The following is a 26923-nucleotide window of genomic DNA, read 5'->3' on the forward strand; positions in this document are numbered from 1 at the left end:
TGGGAGGAGTGGCTTGAGTAACTGTTGTATGGTTGGAGTGGCTGGAGTAACTGTATTAAGGTTGGACTGGGCAGAGTAACTGTTTGGAGTGATTAAAGATAGTAAACATTACACTAACCAATTGATTGATCAAATTCAAAAAGTGCACATGGCAAGCTTGATAGAGTGAGAAATGCATTTCAACTTTTATTTTTTTATATAGCACATTTAATTGCAATGTTGTTTCCCCTCACTTATGACGACACCCCATGCGACCAGGGACCTCCCATCCGGGACAGGAAACCTGAGAAGATAAAAGGTTCACACCCCCACCAAGCACCAGTTCAGGTTTCCTGTCCTCCGGATAGGAGGTTCCTGAAAAGATTGAAGATAATTCTCACCTGCAGTTGGGGGGAGGCCCAGGTTCTGATCCGGTGTGGGGCCTTTCCCAGGCGGCTGAAATCTCTCTGAGAGCTGCTGCCTAAAGACTGCCTTCCCCTGCATTCCGGCGCCGATCCCGAGGGAGCCGCTGTGGCCGTGCTCAGGCGGCTTCCCTCATGCTGTACGGCGTTTTACCCGGTTCCCGCCGGGCGCGCAGTGTAAGGGGACGGGGCTTATACCCGGAAGCCGGGAAAAGCGCCGGGATAGCCTAGCCGCGTCTTTTAAATATAAATCGGGCTGCGGGGGAATCCAGCCAGCTGATGTAGCAAACAGTGCTGAGCTGAAGAGGCTCCATTACTCCAGAGATCACAGAGCCAGCAGATGGACGCGCCGAACCCCTGGAACCCTCGAGGCCCGCTAGTCCGGTACCGGTCCTGAGGAGTGGGGACAAAGATCTGCTTGGTGAGATTGATCCTTTTTTTTTATTAATGGGGTGTTGTTTGACTTGTTTTAGGTTGCAAAGACCCCCTAAAAAGTGGCTTCAAAAACAAAGCATAAATAAATGAATAAATAAATACGCATAAGTATAATTACGAAGGCTTACACTGATAAAATAATAATAAATGTATACCTATGTATAAGGAAAGTATATCTCATGTATATATATTTATGTAAAACCTGGTATCAAAATGGTAGTATCAAAAAATATATATAGGGAATATACATAGAGGGTAAAAAATAAAAAATAAAATGTATACATATAGTACAGACCAAAAGTTTGGACACACCTCATTCAAAGAGTTTTCTTTATTTTCATGACCATGAAAATTGTAGATTCACACTGAAAGCATCAAAACTATGAATAACACATGTGGAATTATATACATAACAAAAAAGTGTGAAACAACTGAAAATATGTCATATTCTAGGTTCTCCAATGTAGCCACCTTTTGCTTTGATTACTGCTTTGCACACTCAGGCCCTCCCATTCACTCACCTTCATCTTCAGCAGCGCGGGTACCGAAGAGGTCAGCGTTCTGCACGTGCCTCTACAGATGAGCCGGGATATCCCTCCAGCTCTCTGGCTCAGGTAATATGTCTCTATACTAAAGAGCTATTAGAATATATATACCTATATATTTTTTTTCCCCAAATACATCATGCGGGGCTATAACTTTTGGTCTGATCTGCCAGGACACTTTGCCGCCGACTTTTGCGCGGACTAATATATGTGTGTATTGAATGTGCACACAGCGGGCTAATATATATATATATATGTGTATTGCATATATATATAATGCATATCCATAGGTTCTGATCCTTTAGCTATTTATATATGACATACGGATCAGTCTCATGGTAGAGATATTGTATATAAAAACATTATTGTGATTGTTTTTGTCTTTGTTTTTAGAATTTATCTCATCTATTATGATTAGTACTAATTAATCTTTGTATATATATATGTATAATTTTTTTTACCCTCTATGTATATTCCCTATATATATTTTTTGATACTACCGTTTTGATGCCCGGTTTTACATAAATATACAAACCGGATTCCAAAAAAGTTGGGACACTATACAAATCGTGAATAAAAACTGAATGCAATGATGTGGAGGCGCCAACTTCTAATATTTTATTCAGAATAGAACATAAATCACGGAACAAAAGTTTAAACTGAGAAAATGTACCATTTTAAGGGAAAAATATGTTGAATCAGAATTTCATGGTGTCAACAAATCCCCAAAAAGTTGGGACAAGGCCATTTTCACCACTGTGTGGCATCTCCCCTTCTTCTTACAACACTCAACAGACGTCTGGGGACCGAGGAGACCAGTTTCTCAAGTTTAGAAATAGGAATGCTCTCCCATTCTTTTCTAATACAGGCCTCTAACTGTTCAATCGTCTTGGGCCTTCTTTGTTGCACCTTCCTCTTTATGATGCGCCAAATGTTCTCTATAGGTGAAAGATCTGGACTGCAGACTGGCCATTTCAGTACCCGGATCCTTCTCCTACGCAGCCATGATGTTGTGATTGATGCAGAATGTGGTCTGACATTATCTTGTTGAAAAATGCAGGGTCTTCCCTGAAAGAGATGACGTCTGGATGGGAGCAGATGTTGTTCTAGAACCTGAATATATTTTTCTGCATTGATGGTGCCTTTCCAGACATGCAAGCTGCCCATGCCACACGCACTCATGCAACCCCATACCAATCAGAGATGCAGGCTTCTGAACTGAGCGTTGATAACAACTTGGGTTGTCCTTGTCCTCTTTGGTCCGGATGACATGGCGTTCCAGATTTCCAAAAAGAACTTCGAATCGTGACTCGTTGTCACGGCCATGGCTATGACCGTGACTCTCTAACCGCATGCGGTTGCCTGCTGTTTCGTGTGGGTTTAAACCACAGGTGAGGGCCGCTGGCGTGTGGCCTAACTTGTGGTTGCCGCGGGCAACTGTTTGTCTCATGTGTATGTGCAGCAGCAGCCTGAGTGTGGCTAGGCAGCTTGCTGCAGTTGCATGCGGTTGCGCCTAACAACCTTTCTGTTAGGTGCGTGTGTATTTATGCACTGTTGTTTGTCTGTGTGCACTCTGTGTAGTATGTGTGGTGTGCACTGACACCATTCCCCTCACTGTGGTTGTCCGTGGCAACGTTTGCTGGTATTGTGTACATGTGGTGGCACTGTCCCGGCCTTCGGGCTGACTCCCAGGACAGGGTTGCCATCCATGTCGTTGCCAGCGGCAACAGCCACAGTGTGTGATGTTTGTTGGACACTTCCCCTTTATGTTTGTGAGTTTCCCTTCTGTGGTGTTGGAAGGGTTAACTCCCTTCCCAGTGTGTGTGATGTCACTGGGTGTGTCCTTCCGTTGGGTGTGGCTTCTTGGCCTATATAGCCTGGGCCTTTGGCAAGGCTCAGTAGGTTGCTTCAGCCTTGCTAGCTGGAGCAGCTTCCTGTGTTGCTATCTGCCAGTGAGAGCCACCACTGTGGTCATAGGTCTATGTTCAGGTCTATGTGTATGTTTAAGTTTGCCTGTGTGTTTATTTTGTATGTTATATTCTGTTGGGACTTTCCTTTGTATTTGGTGCAGCATACGGTTCTGGATTCCAGTCTTCTTAGGGATCCAGTCAGCGAGGCTGTGGCAGGTTGGTGGAACTTGATGTTCGCCTGCCATTCCCGTATAGCTGTTTACGAGTTACGATTTTCCCAACAGCTTGGCCGTTGAGACTCCTGCTCCTCCGTGCTTAGGAGGAGTAGGTCGTCTTACCCAGCTCCTAGCGCAGGGATCTGCGGAGGGTAAGACAGGGCTCCGAGGTTCCTGCGCATGGGTCCTCCTACCTTTAAGGTCGGCCCATGCAGGTTAGGAGTTAGGGTCAGGGTAGGGACGCTGTAGGAGGTGACCTGCTCCCTATCCTGTTTGCATGGCCGAGTAGCCTTTACAACACCTGGCATCGCACGGCTGAGGGTTTCCCCCATCCTCAGCCGTGACAGTATGACCACAGTGGCTTCTCATGTGGCGCTTCCCTCGAAAGAGGGTAAAGCATGCACCGCCGTCTGCGGATGGGGTGCATGCGCGCTCTTCGGAGGGAGAGCGTTCTGGGGGTTTCGCCTTTTGACGGCACGGTGAGTGGCATTCCCCGCCTTCCTTTCACCGTTGCCTCGTTTGGCGTCCCCCTGATTTTATTTCACGTGGTGTTTCTTTGGTGTGCGGTTTTGCACACCTTCGAAAGAGGGTGCAGCATGCAGTGCCATCCCCTTGTGGCCTGCATGCGCGTTCTCCGGAGGGAGAACGTCCCGGGGGGATCACCGTTAACGGCACGGAGGGTGGCTTATTCCCCGCCACCGTACCGTCCGTGTTGGTGATCCCTCATCCCTCTCCATGTTCCCATCTCTGGTCGTTTGCTGGCAGCACTCCATAAGTGGTCCGGCTGCGTGCTGGTTAGGAGTGTCTGCTGGCAGCGACTGGAGTGGGGACGTTAGTGGAGAGTCCCCTCGTCCACTCTCAGTGGTTCCATTCCCCTGTGTCGCTGGTGCGGGCTGCAGGCCTCGTCGGACTGGCTAGTTGAGCTGGGAGAGGATGCAGCTGACAGTGACCTCCCGAGAACCATTTCCTGAGAGTGGACGTCTCCTTCTCCCATCCCCTTGTGTGAGTTCCTCACCAGTTTTCTTTTTTTTTTCGGTGGGGGGGGGGCTTTGAGGGGTGGGAGTGTCACGGCCATGGCTATGACCGTGACTCTCTAACCGCAAGCGGTTGCCTGCGGTTTCGTGTGGGTTTAAACCACAGGTGAGGGCCGCTGGCGTGTGGCCTAACTTGTGGTTGCCGCGGGCAACTGTTTGTCTCATGTGTATGTGCAGCAGCAGCCTGAGCGTGGCTAGGCAGCTTGCTGCAGTTGCATGCGGTTGCGCCTAACAACCTTTTTGTTAGGTGCGTGTGTATTTATGCACTGTTGTTTGTCTGTGTGCACTCTGTGTAGTATGTGTGGTGTGCACTGACACCATTCCCCTCACTGTGGTTGTCCGTGGCAATGTTTGCTGGTATTGTGTACATGTGGTGGCACTGTCCCGGCCTTCGGGCTGACTCCCAGGACAGGGTTGCCATCCATGTCGTTGCCAGCGGCAACAGTCACAGTGTGTGATGTTTGTTGGACACTTCCCCTTTATGTTTGTGAGTTTCCCTTCTGTGGTGTTGGAAGGGTTAACTCCCTTCCCAGTGTGTGTGATGTCTCTGGGTGTGTCCTTCCGTTGGGTGTGGCTTCTTGGCCTATATAGCCTGGGCCTTTGGCAAGGCTCAGTAGGTTGCTTCAGCCTTGCTAGCTGGAGCAGCCTCCTGTGTTGCTATCTGCCAGTGAGAGCCACCACTGTGGTCATAGGTCTATGTTCAGGTCTATGTGTATGTTTAAGTTAGCCTGTGTGTTTATTTTGTATGTTATATTCTGTTGGGACTTTCCTTTGTATTTGGTGCAGCATACGGTTCTGGATTCCAGTCTTCTTAGGGATCCAGTCAGCGAGGCTGTGGCAGGTTGGTGGAACTTGATGTTCGCCTGCCATTCCCGTATAGCTGTTTACGAGTTCCCCTTTTCCCAACAGCTTGGCCGTTGAGACTCCTGCTCCTCCGTGCTTAGGAGGAGTAGGTCGTCTTACCCAGCTCCTAGCGCAGGGATCTGCAGAGGGTAAGACAGGGCTCCGAGGTTCCTGCGCATGGGTCCTCCTACTTTTAAGGTCGGCCCATGCAGGTTAGGCGTTAGGGTCAGGGTAGGGACGCTGTAGGAGGTGACCTGCTCCCTATCCTGTTTGCATGGCCGAGTAGCCTTTACAACACCTGGCATCACTCGTCTGACCACAGAACAGTCTTCCATTTTGCCACACACCATTTTAAATGATCCCTGGCCCAGTGAAAACGCCTGAGCTTGTGGATCTTGCTTAGAAATGGCTTCTTCTTTGCACTGTAGAGTTTCAGCTGGCAACGGTGGATTGTGTTCACTGACAATGGTTTCTGGAAGTATTCCTGAGCACATTTTGTGATTTCCTCTACAGTAGCATTCCTGTTTGTGGTGCAGTGTCGTTTAAGGGCCCGGAGATCACGGGCATCCAGTATGGTTTTACGGCCTTGACCCTTACGCACAGAGATTGTTCCAGATTCTCTGAATCTTCAGATGATGTTATGCACAGTTGATGATGATAGATGCAAAGTCTTTGCAATTTTTCGCTGGTTAACACCTTTCTGATATTGCTCTACTATCTTTCTGCGCAACATTGTGGGAATTGGTGATCCTCTACCCATCTTGGCTTCTGAGAGACATTGCCACTCTGAGAAGCTCTTTTTATACCCAATCATGTTGCCAATAGTGTTAATTGGTCTTCCAGCTCTTAGTTATGCTCAAATTTACTTTTTCCAGCCTCTTATTGCTACTTGTCCCAACTTTTTTGGGATTTGTTGACACCGTGAAATTTTGAATCAACGTATTTTTCCTTTAAAATTATACATTTACTCGGATTAAACATTTGATCTGTCATCTACGTTCTATTACAAATAAAATATTGACATTTGCCATCTCCACATCATTGCATTCAGTTTTTATTCACAATTTGTTTAGTGTCCCAACTTTTTGGGAATCCGGTTTGTATAGACATGTAAACTGTTGTATAGGTGTACATTTATTATTATTTTATCAGTGTATGCCTTCGTAATTATACTTATGCGTATTTATTCATTTATATATTTATTATAATAATCGATTTGTTTGTTTTATATATATTATCATAGGGAGCTCAAATCTTGTGTTTTCCCAAAACATGTTTCTCCGTTTTTACTTTATTTTAGACTTGATAAAGGGGACCTTAGCACCCCGAAACGCGCTGTCTTGCGAATAAATGGAACACTGCTGAACTCAAATATTGCCTTTGACCTGTTTTGTGCGCCCTCTGTGCTCCACACGCTCGACCTAAGGTCCAGCGTAGTTTTCTTCATACCGTTACCCAAGTGGCAGGGTGGCTCCTGCCCAAGGCGATCGGACGAATCTAGGCTGCACCAACCGTCACCTATCTACACTCGATCTCCATTGCAGTTGCATCCAATTGATGCAACCGCAATAGGTGAGCAAACCATTATTATATCTTTTTCTCCCAGCCTGGAAAACGGTAACCAAAAACGGTTGGATCCTGGGGGGAAATTGGAGAAGGTTTCTGCCTGGAATTTCTGACCCTTCCCCGGGATTCATTCATTCAAACAGACTGCCCCAAAGACCAGATTAAAAGACATGCCCTAGAGTCAGAGATCTTCTTACTTCTTCTGCGCAAGGGGGTGGTAGTCCCGGTTCCACAGGCAGAGAGGTGCAAAGGGATTTTACTCTCTCTTTTTTTAGTGAGGAAACCCAATAGTGCCTTCCGAGTAATCCTAAACCTAAAGAAACTAAACAAGTTTCTCAAATACAGAAGTTTCGTATGGAGACCATAAGATCAACCATAGAACTTCTAGCAAGAGATTGCTGGATGGCGACTCTGGACTTAGAGGACGCATATTACCATGTGCCAATTCATGCGTCCTCCCCAAAATTTTTAAGAACAGCAGTCTGGGTTCAGGGAGAGTGTCTACACCTGCAGTACAAAGCCCTGCCATTTGAGGTTTCGCAAGCCCCCAGAATCTTTACAAAAGTGATTGCGGAGGTGGCTTTCTTTCTAAGATTGTCAGGGGTTCCGTTACTGCCATATCTAGACATATCTATCCCAAACAAAAGAAAAATTAAACGAAAACATCAGTGTTTCCTGCTCCCTGTTAAAAGAACCTGGGCTGGAAAATAAATTGGGAAAAGTCTTGCCTGTCACCATCTCAGACCTGTGTGTTTTTAGGCATCCTTTTAGAATCCCGGGTAGAAAAAATGTTCCTTCCATCTACCAAGATAATTTCCATCAGGGAACACGTTTGGGATATCTTCAGGTCTCACCTCTGCTCTTTAAGAAAGGCGATGGCAGTACTGGGCCACCTGACAGCAACAATTCCGGCGGTCCCATATGCGCAGGCCCATACAAGAAATCTACAGTCCTGCATCCTTCATCAATGGGACGGTTGCCAACAGTCATTAGATCGGACCTTCCATTTATCCTCGGTAGCAAGGATGTCTCTCCTTTGGTGGACAGTGCCAGAGAATCTTTCGTCAGGAGTACCCTGGTCCTTTCAGGATCCGATACTAATAACTACGGATGCCAGCCCATGGGGGTGGGGGGCTCACTCCAAGAACAAAGGCTGGCAGGGGAGGTGGGATTTGAACACTAGGAAAGCCACCTCAAACTTCAAAGAGCTAAAGGCAGTGGGAATGGCGTTAAAATCAGTAATTCTGGACATATCCCACAAGAAAATAATCCTATACTCGGACAACTCAACAACAGTCGCGAAAGTTTAGGACCACACCTCCCAAAAAAAAAAGAAAAAAAAAAAAAGAAATCCAACTTCCAAACATGAACTCAGTAATGAGTAGCTGCGCCGTTATTGTTTATCACTTCAAAAATTCATTTTGGCATGCTTGATGCAAGCGTTTCCATGAGGTGAGTGGGAACATTTCTCCAAGTGGTGAAGACAGCCGCACAAAGGCCATCTACTGTCTGGAACGGTTGTCCATTTTTGTAAACTTCCCTTGCCACCATCCCCAAAGGTTCTCAATTGGATTTAGATCAGGGGAACACGCAGGATGGGCAAAAAGAGTGATGTTATTCTCCTGGAAGAAGTCCCTTGTCCTGCGGGCATTGTGTACTGTAGCCTTGTCCTGTTGAGAAACCCAGTCGTTACCACACAGACGAGGGCCCTCAGTCATGAGGAATGCTCTCTGCAACATCTAGACATAGCCAGCGGCACTTTGACTCCCCTGCACTTCCTGAAGCTCCATTGTTCCACTGAGGGAAAAAGCACCCCAGACCATTATGGCGCCCCCTCCACTGTGGCGCATAGAAAACATCTCAGGTGGGATCTGCTTGTCATGCCAGTAACGTTGGAAACCATCAGGACCATCAAGGTTAAATTTTTTCTCAGAGAATAAAACTTTCTTCCACCTTTTGAATGTCCCATGTTTGGTGCTCTCTTGCAAAGTCCAAACAAGCAGTTCTGTGGCGTTCAAGATGACGAGGTCTTTGAATACGTTTTTTGTTTTTGAAGCCCTTCAGTCTCAGATGCCGTCTGATGGTTATGGGGCTGCAGTCAGCACCAGTAAGGGCATTAATTTGGGTCGAGGATCCACCAGTGTCTTGACGGATAGCCAATTTGATCCTCCGGCTCAGTGCTGATGACATTTTTTTGGGTCTTCCACTTGACTTTTTTGTTCCATAACCCTCAGGATCATTTAAGAAATTCCAAATGAATTACTGTGTCCCACCTCAGCAGCGATGGCGCGCTATGAGAGACCCTGCTTATGCAGTTCAACAACCTGACCACATTCAAAAAGGGAGAGTTTTTTTGCCTTTGCCATCACAACGTGTGACTACCTGACAGAAAATAACAATGAATCCACATCTTTGCACAGATTTGGCCTTTTAAAAAGGCATGTGGTCCTAAAATTTGGATCAGCTGAAAAACAGCCTGTTTCAGTTTAATCATTATTTTCAATTAATTGAATGCTCAAAAAATGTTTTGTCTCACTCTCATTTCTTCTTGTTGCATGTTGAAGCTCTACTTAGAACCTTGTTAAGATCCAACAATGTAAAATATGATTTTTTTGCTGTTTTACAAATGGTCTTAAACTTTTGATCAGGACTGTACAAGTGTTTTTGCGACTCCGGCTGATGTGACGGTCGCCTGTTATGCCATGTTGACACCACATTTAGCAGCAATTGACACACTGGGTGGGTTTAGTAGGTATATTTAGTTCACTTCAGGACCGCATATAGCATCTCCACAGGCTGAATTCCTTTGTTCTAGACCTAATAGGTTCAATATTGTCCAAAAAGTTCCTTTTAACTATTTTGATGTCGGGGTATTTGGACATTTTGCACCTCAGCTACCCAGGGCAATTTTAACAGTTTTTTATATGTAAAAATAAAATCTAAATTCCAAACTTAAACATCATATTAGCCCCAGATACCCATATATTTTCTGAAAGGAGACATCTGGTACAATGTCAAAATACCAATCAGAACATTATACACACACACACACACAAATACTCTTATAAAACTGTGTAATTTTCATAGAAATTTTATAAAAGTTTATATTGGTGGATAAATGTGTGATCCAAAGATATATGCACCACACATCCTAAAAATAAATTTTCTAAATGCGCTTGTATATACAACTAAGGCCTAATTTTGCAAGCACATATTCATAAAATCACCATAACTAGAAAGACCCAAAAATCTGATTTGAAGTGGCTGAATATAATTTTCAGTAATCAGGTACCCTAACTAAAAACAATAATTTACAGTCAGCAATCAATGAGTGAAAATCATTTCCATCTGTCAAAAATATATTAGATGTTCCTCTATTGTGATAATGGTTATCACCATTACTGTAGTATAGCAAAATGAGAAGAAGTAATCCAGCTCAGTTCAGGTGAAGGAATGTTAACTTTATTCCAGCGACTAAAATCTCTGTACAACAAGTGTATAGCTACGCGTTTCAGACCTCTCAAATATATGGGTCCTTCCTCAAGACAAACATGAATATGAAATGGGAGCACCTCGAGAGCTGCCCTACAATTGAATTACTGTAGTATTTAAGGGGTATCACTTGAGAAGTAATCTGTATATTTTACTCTATAGACTGATTTTGGATTAGATTGTTTCTAGAAAATAATGGGACAATCAGAGAGCAAGTATGCTCTCTAATTGATGTTGGAATAAGGTTGATAGCATGCACAGAAGTCCATAATACCCTCCCACTGGAGCCATGTACAGTTGCATAGGGAGAGAGTATCTATATCTCTCCATGTGCAGTCTATCAGCTGCCATATCCTGGAATATCTCAAGTTCTTTAGCAGCTAGGTCTAATCCAGGTCTTTTTTTAAAGTTGAAAATCTAAGCTTTAAATAAAGACCAGGATTGCTAGCTGTTCCACATTGAGAGATACATTCCTTACAAATTGGGCTGGCACTGACAGCTGCAGGGATGTGCAGCTTTCACTGGAACCCATTTCTAGGGCCTGTAACTCAAGATATAATGGTGGCTAGCGCCTTGGCTTGTTTTAAAACTTAGATTGTCAGCTTTAAAACAAAATCAGACTTTCATCTCTAGCTGGTACACAGGTTGAGATCCTGCTATCTGTAGTAAGTCTGTGTTACATCCTTGGCAGGGAAAAGGTTTATGATGATATGAATGATTTTTAAAGTTAAAGGGGTTGTGTCACTTCAGTAAGTGGCATTTACCATGTAGAGAAAGTTAATACAAGGCACTTACTAATGTATTGTTATTATCCAGGCATGCTCATCCTGCGGCACTCCAGCTTTTTCAAAACTACAACTCCCAGCATGCCAGAACAGCCTAAAGCTATCAGCCTACAGCAGGGCATGGTGGAAGTTGTAGTTTCACAACAGCTGGAGGGCCGTAAGTTGAGCATGCCTGTTATTATCCATATTGCTTCCTTTGCTGGCTGGATTCATTTTTTCATCACATTATACACTGCTCATTTCCATGGTTACAGACCACCCTGCAATCCATCAGTGGTGGCTGTGCATGCACACTATAGGAAAACGCATCAGTCTCTCTGGTAGCCAGGACTATGGGAGCGCACTGTCACAAAGTCGGGGTAGGGGATAAACACCAGAATGAAAACAGAAGGAAAATAACCAGGAACTAGGCCTAAAGGCAAAGTAAAGGGAATGGGTGATGACCACCTAGGAAACCCTAGACCTAGCCCTGACTCCTGTCAGTATGATCAGTCCCTGAAGGTGTGAATATTCGTACACCGGAAACCTGGGCCCTAGTAAGCCTGAAAAGCCCTAGGAGTAGTGACAGGGTCTGAGATTACTGGTTCATTACCAGATGAATGAACCAGTGTCTCCCTGAGGCCTAGTAAACAACAAGCAATAGAGAACAACAAAATACAAGCGAAGTACACTTATCTTCAATAGGAAAATGGATGAGCAGGAACTCCGATAAGAACCACACACCAGCTCCTCCAACTCCAGGCAGATAATATCATCCGTATGGTATGAAATGTGAGTCTAGACTAAATAGGGTAGCAGTAGTAACCACAAGCTGCACCTGGGATAAGAGGTGTGGTCATTTCCAACAACAACACTGCAACAAGTGAAAACAGAGAGACTGTCAGATAACCTAACATGCCGCCAGTCTCTCAGATCTTCTAACCTCTGTCACCGGAGGGACAGTGACACGCACATAGGCTGGTGCTTTTTCCTATAGTGTGCAAGCATGACCACCACTGATGGATTGCAGGGTGGTCTGTAACCATGGAAATGAGAAGTGTATAATGTGATAGAAAAATTAATCTAGCCAGTAAAGGAAGCAATATGGAGAATAACAATACATTAGTAAGTGCCTTGTATTAACTTTCTCTACATGGTAAATGCCGCTTACTGACGTGAGACAACCCCTTTAATAAAACCCCTTTCTCTTTATGAAATCAAACTGATGGGAAACTGGCCACAACCTAAAACAATATGTTCTGCACTTTTCACCAATAAGATGACAGCTTTGCTTTCCATTATTTCCATTATATGTGAAGTCAAACGAGATGACCCTTTGCTTCCTCCACAACAGCTTTGATTAAAGCACACATGAACTTGATGATGTTGTGCAGCAATTTATATTGATGACCAATCTTCAGGATAGGTCATCATTATATGATTGGTGGGGGTCCGATAGCCGGCATCCTCGCCAATCAGCTGTAACAACTACTCCATCCCATTCAAGTGAATGGAGCGAAGCATCTACAATTACTCTGAGCGATGGTGTGCATGTAAACAATAATGGGACCAAAGTACTTGTACAAGAGCTGCAGCCTCTACAAACAGCTGATCGCCTGGGTTGCTGGGAGTTAGAGCCTTGTCGATCTGGTATTGATGACCTATTCTGAGGAAATGTCAGCAATATGGGAAATTGTAAGTTATACATCAGAAGACATGATTAGGCAGCAGGTCCCACAATGAAGCTCCACATCTGTCATGTGTCCTACAATCTGCACATTACAATGTCTTCTTCTCTGAGTGAGTTCTCTCATGTTTAACAAGACTCTGTTTCTGACTAAAAGACTTCCCACATTCTGAACATAAAAATGGCTTCTCTCCGAAGTGGACTGTTCTATGTTTTACAAGATGTGATTTCTGAGTAAATCGTTTCCCACATTCAGGACACATAAATGGCTTCTCTCCTGTGTGACTTCTTAGATGTTTTATAAGTATTGATTTTGCACCAAAATTCTTACCACATTCAGGACACATAAATGGCTTCTCCCCTGTGTGAGTTTTCTGATGTCTAACAAGATTTGATTTCTCACTAAAACATTTTCCGCACTCAAGACATAAAAATGGCTTCTCTCCTGTGTGACTTCTTAGATGTCTGTTAAGCATTGCTCTCTCTCTAAAATACTTCCCACATTCAGGACAGTTAAATGGTTTCTCCCCTGTGTGAGTTTTTTGATGCTTAACAAGAGTTGATTTTTCACTAAAACACTTCCCACATTCAAGACATGAAAATGGCTTCTCCCCTTTGTGAGTTCTCCGATGCCGAAAAAAACCTGATTGACTTTTGAAACATTTTCTACATTGTGAACATGAAAATGGCTTCTCCTCTAAGTGGGTTCTTTGATGGCTCACAAGTTGTGTTTTCAGACCAAAACACTTCCCACATTCAGGACATGAAAATGGCTTCTCACCTGTGTGAGTTCTCTTATGTCTATGAAGATCTGATTTCTGTCTAAAACATTTCCCACAATCTGGACATGGAAATGGCTTCACTCTTTCATGAGTTTTCTGATGGTAAGGAAGAGATGATTGCTGATTAAAGCCTTTCCCACATTCAGGACATGAAAATGGCTTCTCTCCTGTGTGAGTTTTCTCATGTCTACAAAGATCTGATTTCTGTCTAAAACATTTCCCACAATCAGAACACAGAAATGGCTTCACTCTTTCATGAGTTCTCCGATGATAAGGTAGAGATGATATGCGATTAAAGCCTTTCCCACATTCAGGACATGAAAATGGCTTCTCCCCTGTGTGAGTTCTCTGATGTCTAACTAGAATGGATTTCATGCTAAAAGATTTTCCACATTCTGTGCCTGAAAATGACTTTTTGTCTTTGGGATTTCTATCATGCAAAAAAAGATTTGATTTCTTTTTAACACGTCTCTCACATGAAAATATTTTCCCACATTTCTGTTTCGATCTTTTTCTGCCAGTCACTGATTGATTTGCTAATGATTTCTTCTGAGTAGCGGTATCGGTGGATAGATCTCCGCTATGAAGGATCGAGGGTACATTAGGAGTTATTGAATCATCTTGTGTGGTATTGTTATCTTCTGCTTCATGATAGGAAGATAAATGGAGATGTCCATGGGAGTCGTTCATCCTGTCTTCACCTGGAAAATGAAAATGATCTCATTTTTTCAAAGCAAATATTATCTTACTTTATTGAGATGATTACAAGCCAGGAAATACAAAGTAAATAAGAGATTACGAAAACAGGAAAATGTACAATTTCAGTAAGTAAATTATATTGTATAACAGCAAAGAAATTTTATAGAAAACATTGTCGTTTCCAGCACTGTGAAGCTCCCAGAATATAATCTCTTGTAGAGAACAGTATAATATGTCTCAATGTCAACAGACAACAAAAGCACCAGAAATTCAACAGATCCCCGCCAAAAATGAATATAATAGATATCACGAATGGAAGCAAATGAAAACCAGCAGGTTATAGAGCAGGTAAGAAGCGGAGCAGATTGATATATAGTTTTGTGGGAAATGATTCAGTAACATTTGTAATTTATTCATATTCCTGCCCATTCTGGGCCTTGAAGTCAAGGAAGTGATCCTATCAGTGACTGACAACTATCTGTGTATACACGCTCATGCAGGGAAGGTTGTCAGTCACTGATAGGACCCCCTCCTGGACTTCAAAGCACACAATGAGCAGGAATTTGAATGAATTAAATATGAATTGTATTGAATATTTTCACACAAAACTGTATATCAATTGCTCAGCTCCTCCGGTCTGCAGCTCATAATATGTTAAATGTGACAGGTTCCCTTTAATAAACTTTTAACACTTTGGACGAAAAGTATAAAAATTGTAGCAACCAATCCGATTATATTAAGACACCATTTGGAAAATTAACCACTTCCTGACATGCGCAGTACGGCGCAGCAGGAAGTAACTTTCCGACAGAGGAGCTGTGCATGCTCCATCAGCGGCAGGGGCCCGGCTGTCAGTAAGTCAGTGCTGTATCTGTTGACATCGCAAGAAATGCTGATGCCGATGGATTAAACTATTAGATGCCACGGTCAAAGCTGACGGAAACATCTACAGTAGGGAAAATAATTATTTGTTACACTAGTGATTTTGCTAGAGTTTCACACCTACAAGGAATGGAGAGTTCTGTAATTTTTATTGTAGGTGCACTTCAACTGCGAGAGACAAAATCAAAAAAAAAAATCCAGCAAATCACATTGTATGATTTTTAAATATTTAATTAGCATTTTATTGCATGAAATAAGTATTTGATACAATAGAAAAACAGAACTTAATATTTGGTACAGAAGCCTATGTTTGCAATTACAGAGGTCACACGTTTCCTGTAGTTGTTGGCCAGGTTTGCACACACTGCAGCAAGGATTTTGGCCCACTCCTCCATACAGATCTTCTCCAGATCTTTCAGGTTTTGGGGCTGTTGCTAAGCTACATTGAGTTTCAGCTTCCTCCAAAGATTTTCGATTGGGTTCATGTCTGGAGACTGGCTAGGCCACTCCAGGACCTTGAAATACTTCTTGCTGAGCCGCTTCTTAGTTGCCCTGGCTGTGTGTTTCAGGTGACGGTCATGTTGGAAGACTCAGCCACAACCCATTTTCAATGCTCTTACTGAGGGAAGGAGGTTGTTAACCAAAATCTTGCGATACATGGCCCCATCCATCCTCACTTCAACACGGTGCAGTCTTCCTGTCCCCTTTGCACAAAAGAACCCTTGAAGTATGATGTTTCCCCCTCCATGCTTCATGGTTGGAACTGTGTTCTTGTGGTTATACTCCTCCTTCTTCTTCCTCCAAAGAAGGCAAGTGGAGTTAATACCAAAAAGTTCTATTTTTTGTTTCATCTGACCACATGACCTTTCCGCATGCCTCCTCTGGATCATCCAGATGATCATTGGTGAACTTCAAACGGGCCTGAACATGAGCTGGCGTGCCCTGCAGGATTTTATTCCATGACAGCATAGTGTGTTACTAATGGCAATCTTTGAGACTGTGGTCCCCACTCTTTTCAGGTTATTGTGTTTATTCAATTTTCTAATAATTGCGCCAACAGTTGTTGCCTTCTCACCAAGCTGCTTGCCTATTGTCCTGTAGGCCATCCCATCCTTGTGCAGGTCTACAATTTTGTCCCTGGTGTCCTTAGACAGCTCTTTGGTCTTGGCCACCATGGTGGAGAGGTTGGAGTGTGATTGATTGTGTGTGGACAGGTGTCTCTTATACAGGTAACAAGTTTAAACAGGTGCAATTAATTCAGGTAATGAGTGCAGAGTAGGAGGGCTTCTTAAAGAAAAATTAGCAGGTCTGTGAGAGACAGAATTCTCATTGGTTGGTAGGTGGTCAAATACTTATTTCATGCAATAAAATGCAAATTACTTATTTAAAAATCATACAATGTGACTTTCTGGATTTTTTTAGATTCTGTCTCTCACAGTTGAAGTGTACCTACGATAAAAATTACAGAACTCTCCATTCTTTGTAGGCGGGAAAACTTGCAAAATTGCCAGTTTATCAAATACTTATTTTCCCCACTGTATGTGGTTTGATGAGAGATGGGACTTCCTCTCTCACCACATCGAGTCCCCGTGCTGCGACGACAGGGACCTGTGGCTGCCCAATGCCTTACACAGGCCCCGGGGACTGTCAGCTACGGAGGCCTATGAGACCCAGAGCCAAGGTTGGGTCTCATAGGCACGCTCTCAGTGTAATACACTGATGGACTCAATGGAGTTTCAAGTAAAAAAAAATATAATATTTTAAAAAGTGCCCTTTCCCCTCATCAAGCCATGGATAATTATAATAAAAAAAATAAAAAATGGTGTCAAAAGCAATGAAAACAAACGCCAAGACCATTGGAAGAAAAATGTTAAAATTATTTTAGTTGTGTAACATTGCAAAAAAAAAAAAAAAGGACATATTAGGTATCATTTGGTCACCTTGCCTCACAAAAAGTGTAATACCAAGCGATCAAAAAGTCGTATGTACCCCAAAAACGTACTAATCAAACGGTCACCTCATCTCGCAAAAAACAAGCCCCTACAAAAGACAATCGGCCGAAAAATGAAAATAATATGGCTTTGAGAATTTTTTTCTTTTCAAAAATGTTTTACTGTGCAAAACTTTACAAAAATAAAAAAAAATTTACATATTAGGTATCTCTGCATCCATAAAAAAAAAAAAAAAGTATGGTCGTCAGAGAATGGCTGCACTGGTGCCCCAGAGGCTGAACAAAGGCAACATAACACCTGTAAACAAATCTATCAAAATATGAGCAGCAAAAGCCAAAAGGTTGTCGTTCCCCTCTGAACCCTGCAGCAGTTTACATCCACATCTATGGCATTTCAATACCCAGCAGAACCCACCTTACAATTAAAGAGTATGGTGTGTATGGCACCAGATGGGCATAGCATATGGCACTGAAATTCCTTATCTGTGAAAAACTTGCACAGTCCGATGTGCATTAATTTCTGCAAAACACCTGTGGTGTCAAAATGTTCACTCCACCCTTGATAAATAAATTGAGGGGTGGAGTTTCCAAAATGGGGTCAATGATAAGGGGTTTCTACTGTAGGGTATCTTAGGGTCTCTTCAAATGTGACATTGCATCCAAAAAACATTTCAGCAAAATCTGCCCTCCAAAAACCATATGGTGCTTCTTCCCTTCTGATCCCTGCCATGTGCCCAAACAGCAGTTCACGACCACATATGGGGTAATGTTGTGTTCAGGAGAGAAGACTGAACACAATTTGGAGTGCTTTTTCTACTCTTACCCCTTGTAAAAAAATAAAAGTGCGTGGCTTATAAATTTCAATCGGAGGAAAGAAATTTTTTATTCTCACAGGCAAGTATTTTTTAATTCTATTCTCGTTTTTGCTGGATGAGTTGATATTTTCATTGGTACAATTTAGGTATACATAGTACTTTTTGATCGCTTGCTATTACGCATTTTGTATAGAAGGTGCTGTTGCTGTTTTGACAATATTTATTCATTTATTTATTTTACAGCGTTCACCCGAGGGGGTAGATCATGTAATATTTTTATATAGCCGGTTATGGATGCAGAGATACCTAATATGTCTATATTTTTTATTTTTGTAAAGTTTTGCACAGTAATTTTTTTTTTTAAATAATACATTTCTGAAAGCTATATTATTTTTATTTTTCGGGCGATTGTCTTTTGTAGAGGCTCATTTTTTGCGAGATGAGGTGACAGTTTGATTAGTACGATTTTGGGGTACATACAACTTTTTGATCGCTAGGTATTACACTTTTTGTGAGGCAAGGTGACCAAATGATACCTAATATGTCCTTTTTTTGCAATGTTACACAACTAAAATAATTTTAATTTTAATAATTTTTGGAAAATAAATCCTGTTTTTGTGTTGCTATTTTCTGAGAGACTATTTTTTATTTTTTTCTTGTTTTCAGTGGTACAATTTTTTTGTCATTCACTATTATGCTATGTAATGTAATATGCTAAAAAAAAATGGCTGTTTTGACACAATTTTTTTTTATTATTATAATTATCCATGGCTTGATAAGGGGAAAGAGCTCATTTTATTTTTATCTTTATTGTTTACTTGAAACTGCATTGAGTCCGTGGGGTCAAAGAGATCCGTAGACGCCTTAAATTCTTTGAAAAGTGTAGTTTCTAAAAAGACAGGAAAAGGGTCACTTTTTAGGCGTTTCCATCGTTATTAAAAATTCCATCGACAAGATTTCGATTCCTATCCAAAGACTGCTGGAATCAGTCTCCATCATTTTTCCACAATCACCACCATCTTCAATAACCTACTGGGACATCCCCTGTATAAACATATTGAAAAACACTGATCTAACAGGGCCCTCCGTTCAAGATGCTGGATATATTTTGATACCTTAAAAAAAAATAGATTCTGCAAAACGCACAAAATCCCTTTTCTATAACAGAGCACAGATGGAATATTATAGCAGTAAATGAATTATTAATATTCAATGTAACGTAAACAATGAGGAGGAGGACGTTTCTCTGAACCTCGTATCAGGTTTCCCATTAATAGACAATTAAGACAATAACAGTCAAAAAAGGTTTACCTTTCACAGACATTGATACAGGTTTTTCAATTCTACCAGAACTTTCCTGCAAGATTAAAGACATAAGAAAAATATACTTCGCTATTAGTTTTTCACATATCAGGTGATGATCAAAAACCCTGCAAGACATGAATTAGAGATGAGCGAATCTCTTGAAATTTGTTTCGGGTCCAATTCGAACAAATTAGTAAAAAATTAGATTTGGGTCCGAATCGATTCTACCCCAATCAAAAGTGATCCAATTGGCATGAACAGTCGTGTATGGCACTCTGAGGTCTCCTAGGACTCACATTTTTTTCTACCTTCTTAGGGCTCATTCAAACGACCGTGGTTTGGTTCCGCATCCGAGGCGCATTTCTTGCGGCTCAGGTGCGGACCCATTCACTTCAATAGGGCCGCAAAAGATGCGGACAGCACTCTGATTGCTGTCCGCATCTGTTGCTCCATTCCGTGGTCCAAAAAAATGAGAGATCATGTCCTATTCAAGACAAGACAAGAATAGGGGTTTCTATAATGGGCCAACTGTTCCGTTTCGCAAATTGCGGAAGGCACATGGGCGGCATCCGTGTTTTGCGGATCAGCAATTTGTGGACCGCAAAACACGGCACTTTAGTGTGAACGAGCCCTTACTCTCTTTTATTCTTATCCCCCCCCCCCCACACACCTTTTCACCTCTTGAACACAATGACAGCAATAGTAAATAATGACAGAGTGACACTGACATATACAGACGTGGACAAAATTGTTGGTACCCTTTGGTCAATGAAAGAAAAAGTCACAATGGTCACAGAAATAACTTTAATCTGACAAAAGTAATAATAAATTAAAATTCTATAAATGTTAACCAATGAAAGTCAGACATTGTTTTTCAACCATGCTTCAACAGAATTATGTAAAAAAATAAACTCATGAAACAGGCATGGACAAAAATGATGGTACCCCTAACTTAATATTTTGTTGCGCAACCTTTTGAGGCAATCACTGCAATCAAACGCTTCCTGTAACTGTCAATGAGACATCTGCACCTCTCAGCAGGTATTTTGGCCCACTCCTCATGAGCAAACTGCTCCAGTTGTGTCCGGTTTGAAGGGTGCCTTTTCCAGACTGCATGTTTCAGCTCCTTCCAAAGATGCTCAATAGGATTGAGGTCAGGGCTCATAGAAGGCCACTTTAGAATAGTCCAATTTTTTCCTCTTAGCCATTCTTGGGTGTTTTTAGCGGTGTGTTTTGGGTCATTGTCCTGTTGCAAGACCCATGACCTGCGACTGAGACCAAGCTTTCTGACACTGGCTAGTACATTTCTCTCTAGAATTCCTTGATAGTCTTGAGATTTCATTGTACCCTGCACAGATTCAAGACACCCTGTGCCAGACGCAGCAAAGCAGCCCCAGAACATAACAGAGCCTCCTCCATGTTTCACAGTAGGGACAGTGTTCTTTTCTTGATATGCTTCATTTTTTCGTCTGTGAACATACAGCTGATGTGCCTTGGCAAAAACTTCGATTTTTGTCTCATCTGTCCACAGGACATTCTCCCAGAAGCTTTGTGGCTTGTCAACATGTAGTTTGGCATATTCCAGTCTTGCTTTTTTATGATTCGTTTTCAACAATGGTGTCCTCCTTGGTCGTCTCCCATGTAGTCCACTTTGGCTCAAACAACGACGGATGGTGCGATCTGACACTGATGTTCCTTGAGCATGAAGTTCACCTTGAATCTCTTTAGAAGTCTTTCTAGGCTCTTTTGTTACCATTCGGATTATCCGTCTCTTAGATTTGTCATCAATTTTCCTCCTGCGGCCACGTCCAGGGAGGTTGGCTACAGTCCCATGGATCTTAAACTTATGAATAATATGTGCAACTGTACTCACAGGAACATCTAGTTGCTTGGAGATGGTCTTATAGCCTTTACCTTTAACATGCTTGTCTATAATTTTCTTTCTGATCTCTTGAGACAGCTCTTTCCTTTGCTTCCTCTGGTCCATGTCGAGTGTGGTACACACCATATCACCAAACAACACAGTGATTACCTGGAGCCATATATATAGGCCCAATGGCTGATTACAAGGTTGTAGACACCTGTGATGCTAATTAGTGGACACACCTTGAATTAACATGTCCCTTTGGTCACATTATGTTCTGTGTTTTCTAGGGGTACCATCATTTTTGTCCATGCCTGTTTCATGAGTTTATTTTTTTACATAATTCTGTTGAAGCATGGTTGAAAAACAATGTCTGACTTTCATTGGTTAACATTTATAGAATTTTAATTTATTATTACTTTTGTCAGATTAAAGTTATTTCTGTGACCATTGTGACTTTTTCTTTCATTGACCAAAGGGTACCAACAATTTTGTCCACGTCTGTATAGCTGTGGGCAAACGCATATTTGTTGATGATGTTAATAAAGAACCTGTTTAAAACATACTGCGCCATAAGTATTCTTATGCTTTTTAAAATTAAAAACATTCCAATAATTGTCCCGTATTGGAGGCAGGTGCCTGCCGGTGCTTATACACACATAGTGGTGTCAGAGAAAGCATTGGCTTCTTTTCAATAAGTGTCCAAAAAGTTACCCTTTCTTGGGAAGCAGCAGCAGCGTAGTGCGGAACCTCATGGACAAGGAAGGCAATGTGTGGCTGTGGCAGCAGCAGCTGCAGTACACTATGGAACACCATGAACAGGCAGGCAGCAGCAGCTGCAGTACACTATGGAACACCATGAACAGGCAGGCAGTCACAGCTGCAGTACACTATGGAACACCATGAACAGGCAGGCAGTCACAGCTGCAGTACACTATGGAACACCATGAACAGGCAGGCAGTCACAGCTGCAGTACACTATGGAACACCATGAACAGGCAGGCAGCAGCAGCTGCAGTACACTATGGAACACCATGAACAGGCAAGGCAGTCACAGCTGCAGTACACTATGGAACACCATGAACAGGCAGGCAGCAGCAGCTGCATCATTGGGCCGATGATAAATAGCCACTGTCAGCAATGGCAGATCTGTTCATTGTCATCAGCTGGAAACGTGTGGAAATCCTCAAGCATCAATGTGCCTGATTCATTTTAACCCCTTAGTGTTTTCGGCCTTACTGACCAAGCGTTTTTCTTCCTTTTTTCATCTTTGCCTTCCAAGAGCTACAACTTTTTTATTTTTCCATCTATATAGCTGTATGAGGGCTTGTTTTTTTTTGCTGGAAAATTTGTAGTTTTTAATGGCGCAATTTTGGGGCACACACAACTTTCTTAATTAACTCTTTCTGGGAGGGAGATGGGAAAAACAGCAATACTGCCACTGTTTTTACGGTGTTCATTTTTTGGTATAAATAACAAAGTTTTACAATTTTTTTGCAATAAAACCGCTTCCCAAGACCCATGCATTTTTTATTTTTATTTCTATGGAGTTGTGCAGGACAACTTGTATTTTTTATTGGTATCATTTTGGAATAAATTATGTCTTTTGATCGCTTGTTATTAAGAATAAATTAGCAATTCTGGCATTTTTATTTTATTTTTTTACGGCATTTACCGTAGGGGACAATTGACATGATATTTATGTAGTCCGAGTCGTTACGGACGTGGCAATACCAAACGTATGAGGGAGATTTTTTTTTAGCAATTTTTTTAATTGAATTTTTTTTTTAATAAATGTGTTTTTAAACTTTTTTTTTACCACTTAATAGTCCCACAAGGAGACTATAACAGACAATATTCAGATTAATTTTATGCAATATATTATCCCTATAGTGCATTGCATTTTAATGTCAGTGCTATACTGACATTGACCAGCAGGCTGCGCCGGAAAGGCACAGCCTGCTGGAAAGTACTCAAGGCAGGCTTGGGGCCTTCATAAGACCCCAGCCTGCCTTTATATAAACCGGCACCCTGCAATCACATTTGCGGGGTGCCGATGGAATACAGAGGGAGTCCACTCCCTCTGTCAGCGCTTTAAATGCATCAGGCGCCATGTAAAGCATTACACAGCCCGGATCGGCACCCCTGCCGGTCTGGGCTGTTAGAGCGGGACCGCGGCTTTCATGTGGGAGCCGGGTTCCCGCAATTTTGCCCACTTGGATATGAGTACGTCACCTGCCGTGCTGAAAACCCTCCCTGAGATGACCCAGGGGGCTGGAAAACACAGTACAGTCATAGCAAGCTTGGCCACTTCCAGTCACTTTTCCAATCTGCCCCCCCAGAAGCGTCACTGGGGACGACCTGCAATGTATCCTGTCACCTGTACTAGAAGGGAAAAGGCTAGAAAGGAAGGGAGGGGTTAATGAGCCGACCATTTTCATGTAGTGTTTCCCAAAAATATTGTATGCTTGGGGATGTGGCCTGGCTGTCTCAAAGAAGAGTGGGAGAAGGAGAACAGACTTGTTCAAATTGAGAATACTGGCTATTTCTATTTTCCCACTGGATCCGGTGATCCCGCCTCATGTGCCGCAATAGAGCGCAGGTATCTACGTGTTTGAACGCTCACCGTTTATTTTCATCCAGCAGCTCTTGCACAAGGCTGTGGTTTTGTGAGCCAGCTTTTTGGAGAAATATGGCCGAAACTAGTACTGAGCTGACAGCAGCCGAGCACCCATGATGGATGGCCACTACTTTTTTAAATGACATTCCTCCCTATCAAACATACAGGAGAATAAAAGCAATGGAATTCTGGCTACTAGGAAACAATGAAACAATGCTGGCTACTAGGGCCGCCCCATGTGCCCCTTCACCCAGGGTATGCGTACTGCAGGTTGAGAAACACTACTTCAACCTTTTAATGACTAGGACATTTTTCCATTTTCGTTTAATACTGCCATCCCTCCTAAAGCCTAGACTATTTTATTTTTTCATTCACAGCCATATGAGGGCTTGTTTTTTGCGGGACAAGATGCACTTTCTAATGGCACCATATACGACTGCATAAAATGTGATGGGAATCAGGGAATAAATTCCAAATGGGGTGGAAATAGATTAAAACACTGTTCCACCACGGTTTTAGGTGTTTTTTTTTTACACCATTCCCTATACGGTAAAACTGGCCTGTTACTTTTATTCTCCAAGTCAGTATGATTACGGCGATACCACATATGTATAGTTTTCCTTGTGTTTTACTACTGAACTGCTTAACTCCTTCAAGACATAGTGATTTTCTATTTTTCTGTGTTTTCATTTTTTACTCTCTGCCTTCCCGGAGCCATATTTTTTTTTTATTTTTTTTTGTTCATATAGCCATATGAGGGCATTGTTTTTGCAAAACAAGTTGTACTTTCTAATAGCACCTTTTAATATTGCCTCTGATGTAGTGGGAAACCTGAAATGAAATTCCAAATGGGGTTGAATTGAAAGGGAAAAAAAAAGCTCTTCTGCCACAGTTTTATGGGTTTTGTTTTTACGGCGTTCACTGTGTGGTAAAACTGACCTGTGGCCTTCATTCTCTGGGTCAGTACGGTTACAGGGATACCACAATTGTATGGTTTTTCTTGTCTTTTAATACTGAAAAAAAACAAAAAAACTTTTTATCACCCTATTCTGACCCCCATAACTTTTTTATTGTTGTCTACGGAACTGTGTGGGAGCTCTTTTTTTGCGGGACGATCTTATCTTTTATTGATACAATTCTGGGGTGTTTATGACTTTTTCATCACTTTTTATTCTGTTTTTTAGGGGAGGTGAAGTGATGACAAAAAAAAAAACACCATTACACCATTCGCCATATGGGATAAATATTTTTATATTTCAATAGTACAGGTGTTTTCAGATATGATTATGATTAGGGATGAGCGAATCAACTTCGGATGCTTTATTCAAAGTCGATTCGCTAAAAAACTTCCTTGTAATAGTGTACAGTACATAGCTCCCGCTCCGTACAGTATTAGAATGTATTGGCTCTGATGAGCTGACGTTATTACTTCACAAAGTCTTGCCAGACTTTGTGTAATGACTTCGGGAATTAATTATTACTGTAAGAAACCTTGGAACCAAACCAGAGTTCGCTATCAAGGTTTTTAAAGTAATAATTAATTCACAAAGTGACTACACAAAGACTTGAGAGACTTCGTGAAGTAATAACTTTGGCTCATCGGAGCCAATACATTCTAATACTGTACGGAGCGGGAACTATGTACAGTATTACAACCAAGTTTTTAGCGAATCAGAAGTCGATTCACTCAACTCTAATTATGGTGAAAGGGGGTGATTTCAATTTTTATATTTTTAAAACTTTTTTTTACTTTAGGCCCCCAAGGGGACCTGCAGGCCAGTACTGAAGTATACCAGTAATAGGCCTAAAAGCCTTTTACAGGCTCTGGCCTATTACTGCTATCCCTCTCAGCAGAGGAAGAGCTTGTCTCTGGGTTTTTTACCTTTCAGATGCCATTACCATTACAATAGCCTTGGGTGTCGGCTGTGTGAAACTTCAGATACTTTGGGGGAGATTTATCAAACTGATGTAAAGGAAAACTGGCTTAGCTGCTCCCAGCAACAAATCAGATTCCACCTTTCATTTTCTAAAGGAGCTCTGAAAAATGAAAGGTGGAATCTCACTGGTTGCCTGTTTTCCTTTACACCAGTTTGATAAATTTCCCCCCTTGTAGGTAAGACGCTCGCTGCATGTACGGCAGATTTCAGGAGAGGGTTAAAGGCTATGATCAACTTTGGGGCAAGGTTTTTTCAATTATTGCATTCTACTCGTTTTGGGCAAAAAATCATTATTGAAATTAGTCATCAGTTTTTAAAATACAGGAGTTAAATAACTTTCACGTCAGTCTCACGTAGAGTCCTTATCTCTGATCTCCTCACCTCATAAACACTCAGTATAGCTAAATTCTTGTCAAACTGCTAATAAGGCTTAACGGTGTTGTCCCCTTTATTTACATTGATGACCTATCCTCAGGATAAGTCATCAACACCAGATCAGCAGGATTCGACTCCAGGCCTCCCTGCCCATCAGAGAGCGCTGCCTTCTGTTCATTATTTACCCGCGAGCTGTCGCAACCACATGTAATTACACATAAGCCGTCCCATTCATGTCTATGAGACGGCTCCTTCCTAGTCAAGTGTATACTACAGAGCTGTCCCATAGAAGTGAACTGGGATGCCATACTTGCAATTACACCTGCTCGCAGAGAAGAAGAGGCAGCGCTTGCAGGCGGCTAACAGATGATCGGCGGAGGTGCCAGGAGTCGGACCCCTGCCGATCTGATATCGATGACCTAATCCTGGGGTATTACTGTTTTAATAACGGTCAAATTGGTGGGGGCCCTATCGATGGGAACTCCACCGATCACAAGAACAGTGGCCCTGTACCCTGTGGAGTCCCCCTGAAATGTACAAACCAAAAAAGACAGGGTGGCATTAGCAGGAGGTGCTCAAACCCACATGCAGTCGTGCATATATACAGGGGAGCAAATCCTGCACTTGTGGCCCGTTGCTAATGGCGATCCCCAGCAAAATGCATACGGTGGAGGATGCCCGCGGCGAACCACAAGTACCACAATAGACATCTCACACAAGGTAACAAGTGCGGATGTTTTCCATCTACTGGCTACATGCTGGAGGTAACTGGTGAGCTGTTTGTGAGTCGGCCTCATGCTC

At 42.4% G+C, this 26923-nt stretch overlaps 1 protein-coding gene across 1 annotated transcript in view; it reads right to left on the reverse strand.

Moving 5' to 3' along the window:
- Positions 1-12375: 12375 nt before the first annotated feature.
- Positions 12376-26923, reverse strand: part of LOC122935559 (gastrula zinc finger protein XlCGF26.1-like) — a 28359-nt gene continuing 13811 nt past the window's right edge. The window contains exons 3-4 of the mRNA XM_044291327.1: positions 19333-19378; positions 12376-14375 (exon numbers count right to left, since the gene is read on the reverse strand). Of these exons, the coding sequence (XP_044147262.1) occupies positions 12985-14375; positions 19333-19378 (1437 nt within the window). The 3' untranslated portion in view covers positions 12376-12984. The remainder of the gene's footprint in view (positions 14376-19332; positions 19379-26923) is intronic.

This window comes from Bufo gargarizans, chromosome 4 (genome assembly GCF_014858855.1).
Source record: "Bufo gargarizans isolate SCDJY-AF-19 chromosome 4, ASM1485885v1, whole genome shotgun sequence".
NCBI lineage: Eukaryota > Metazoa > Chordata > Amphibia > Anura > Bufonidae > Bufo > Bufo gargarizans.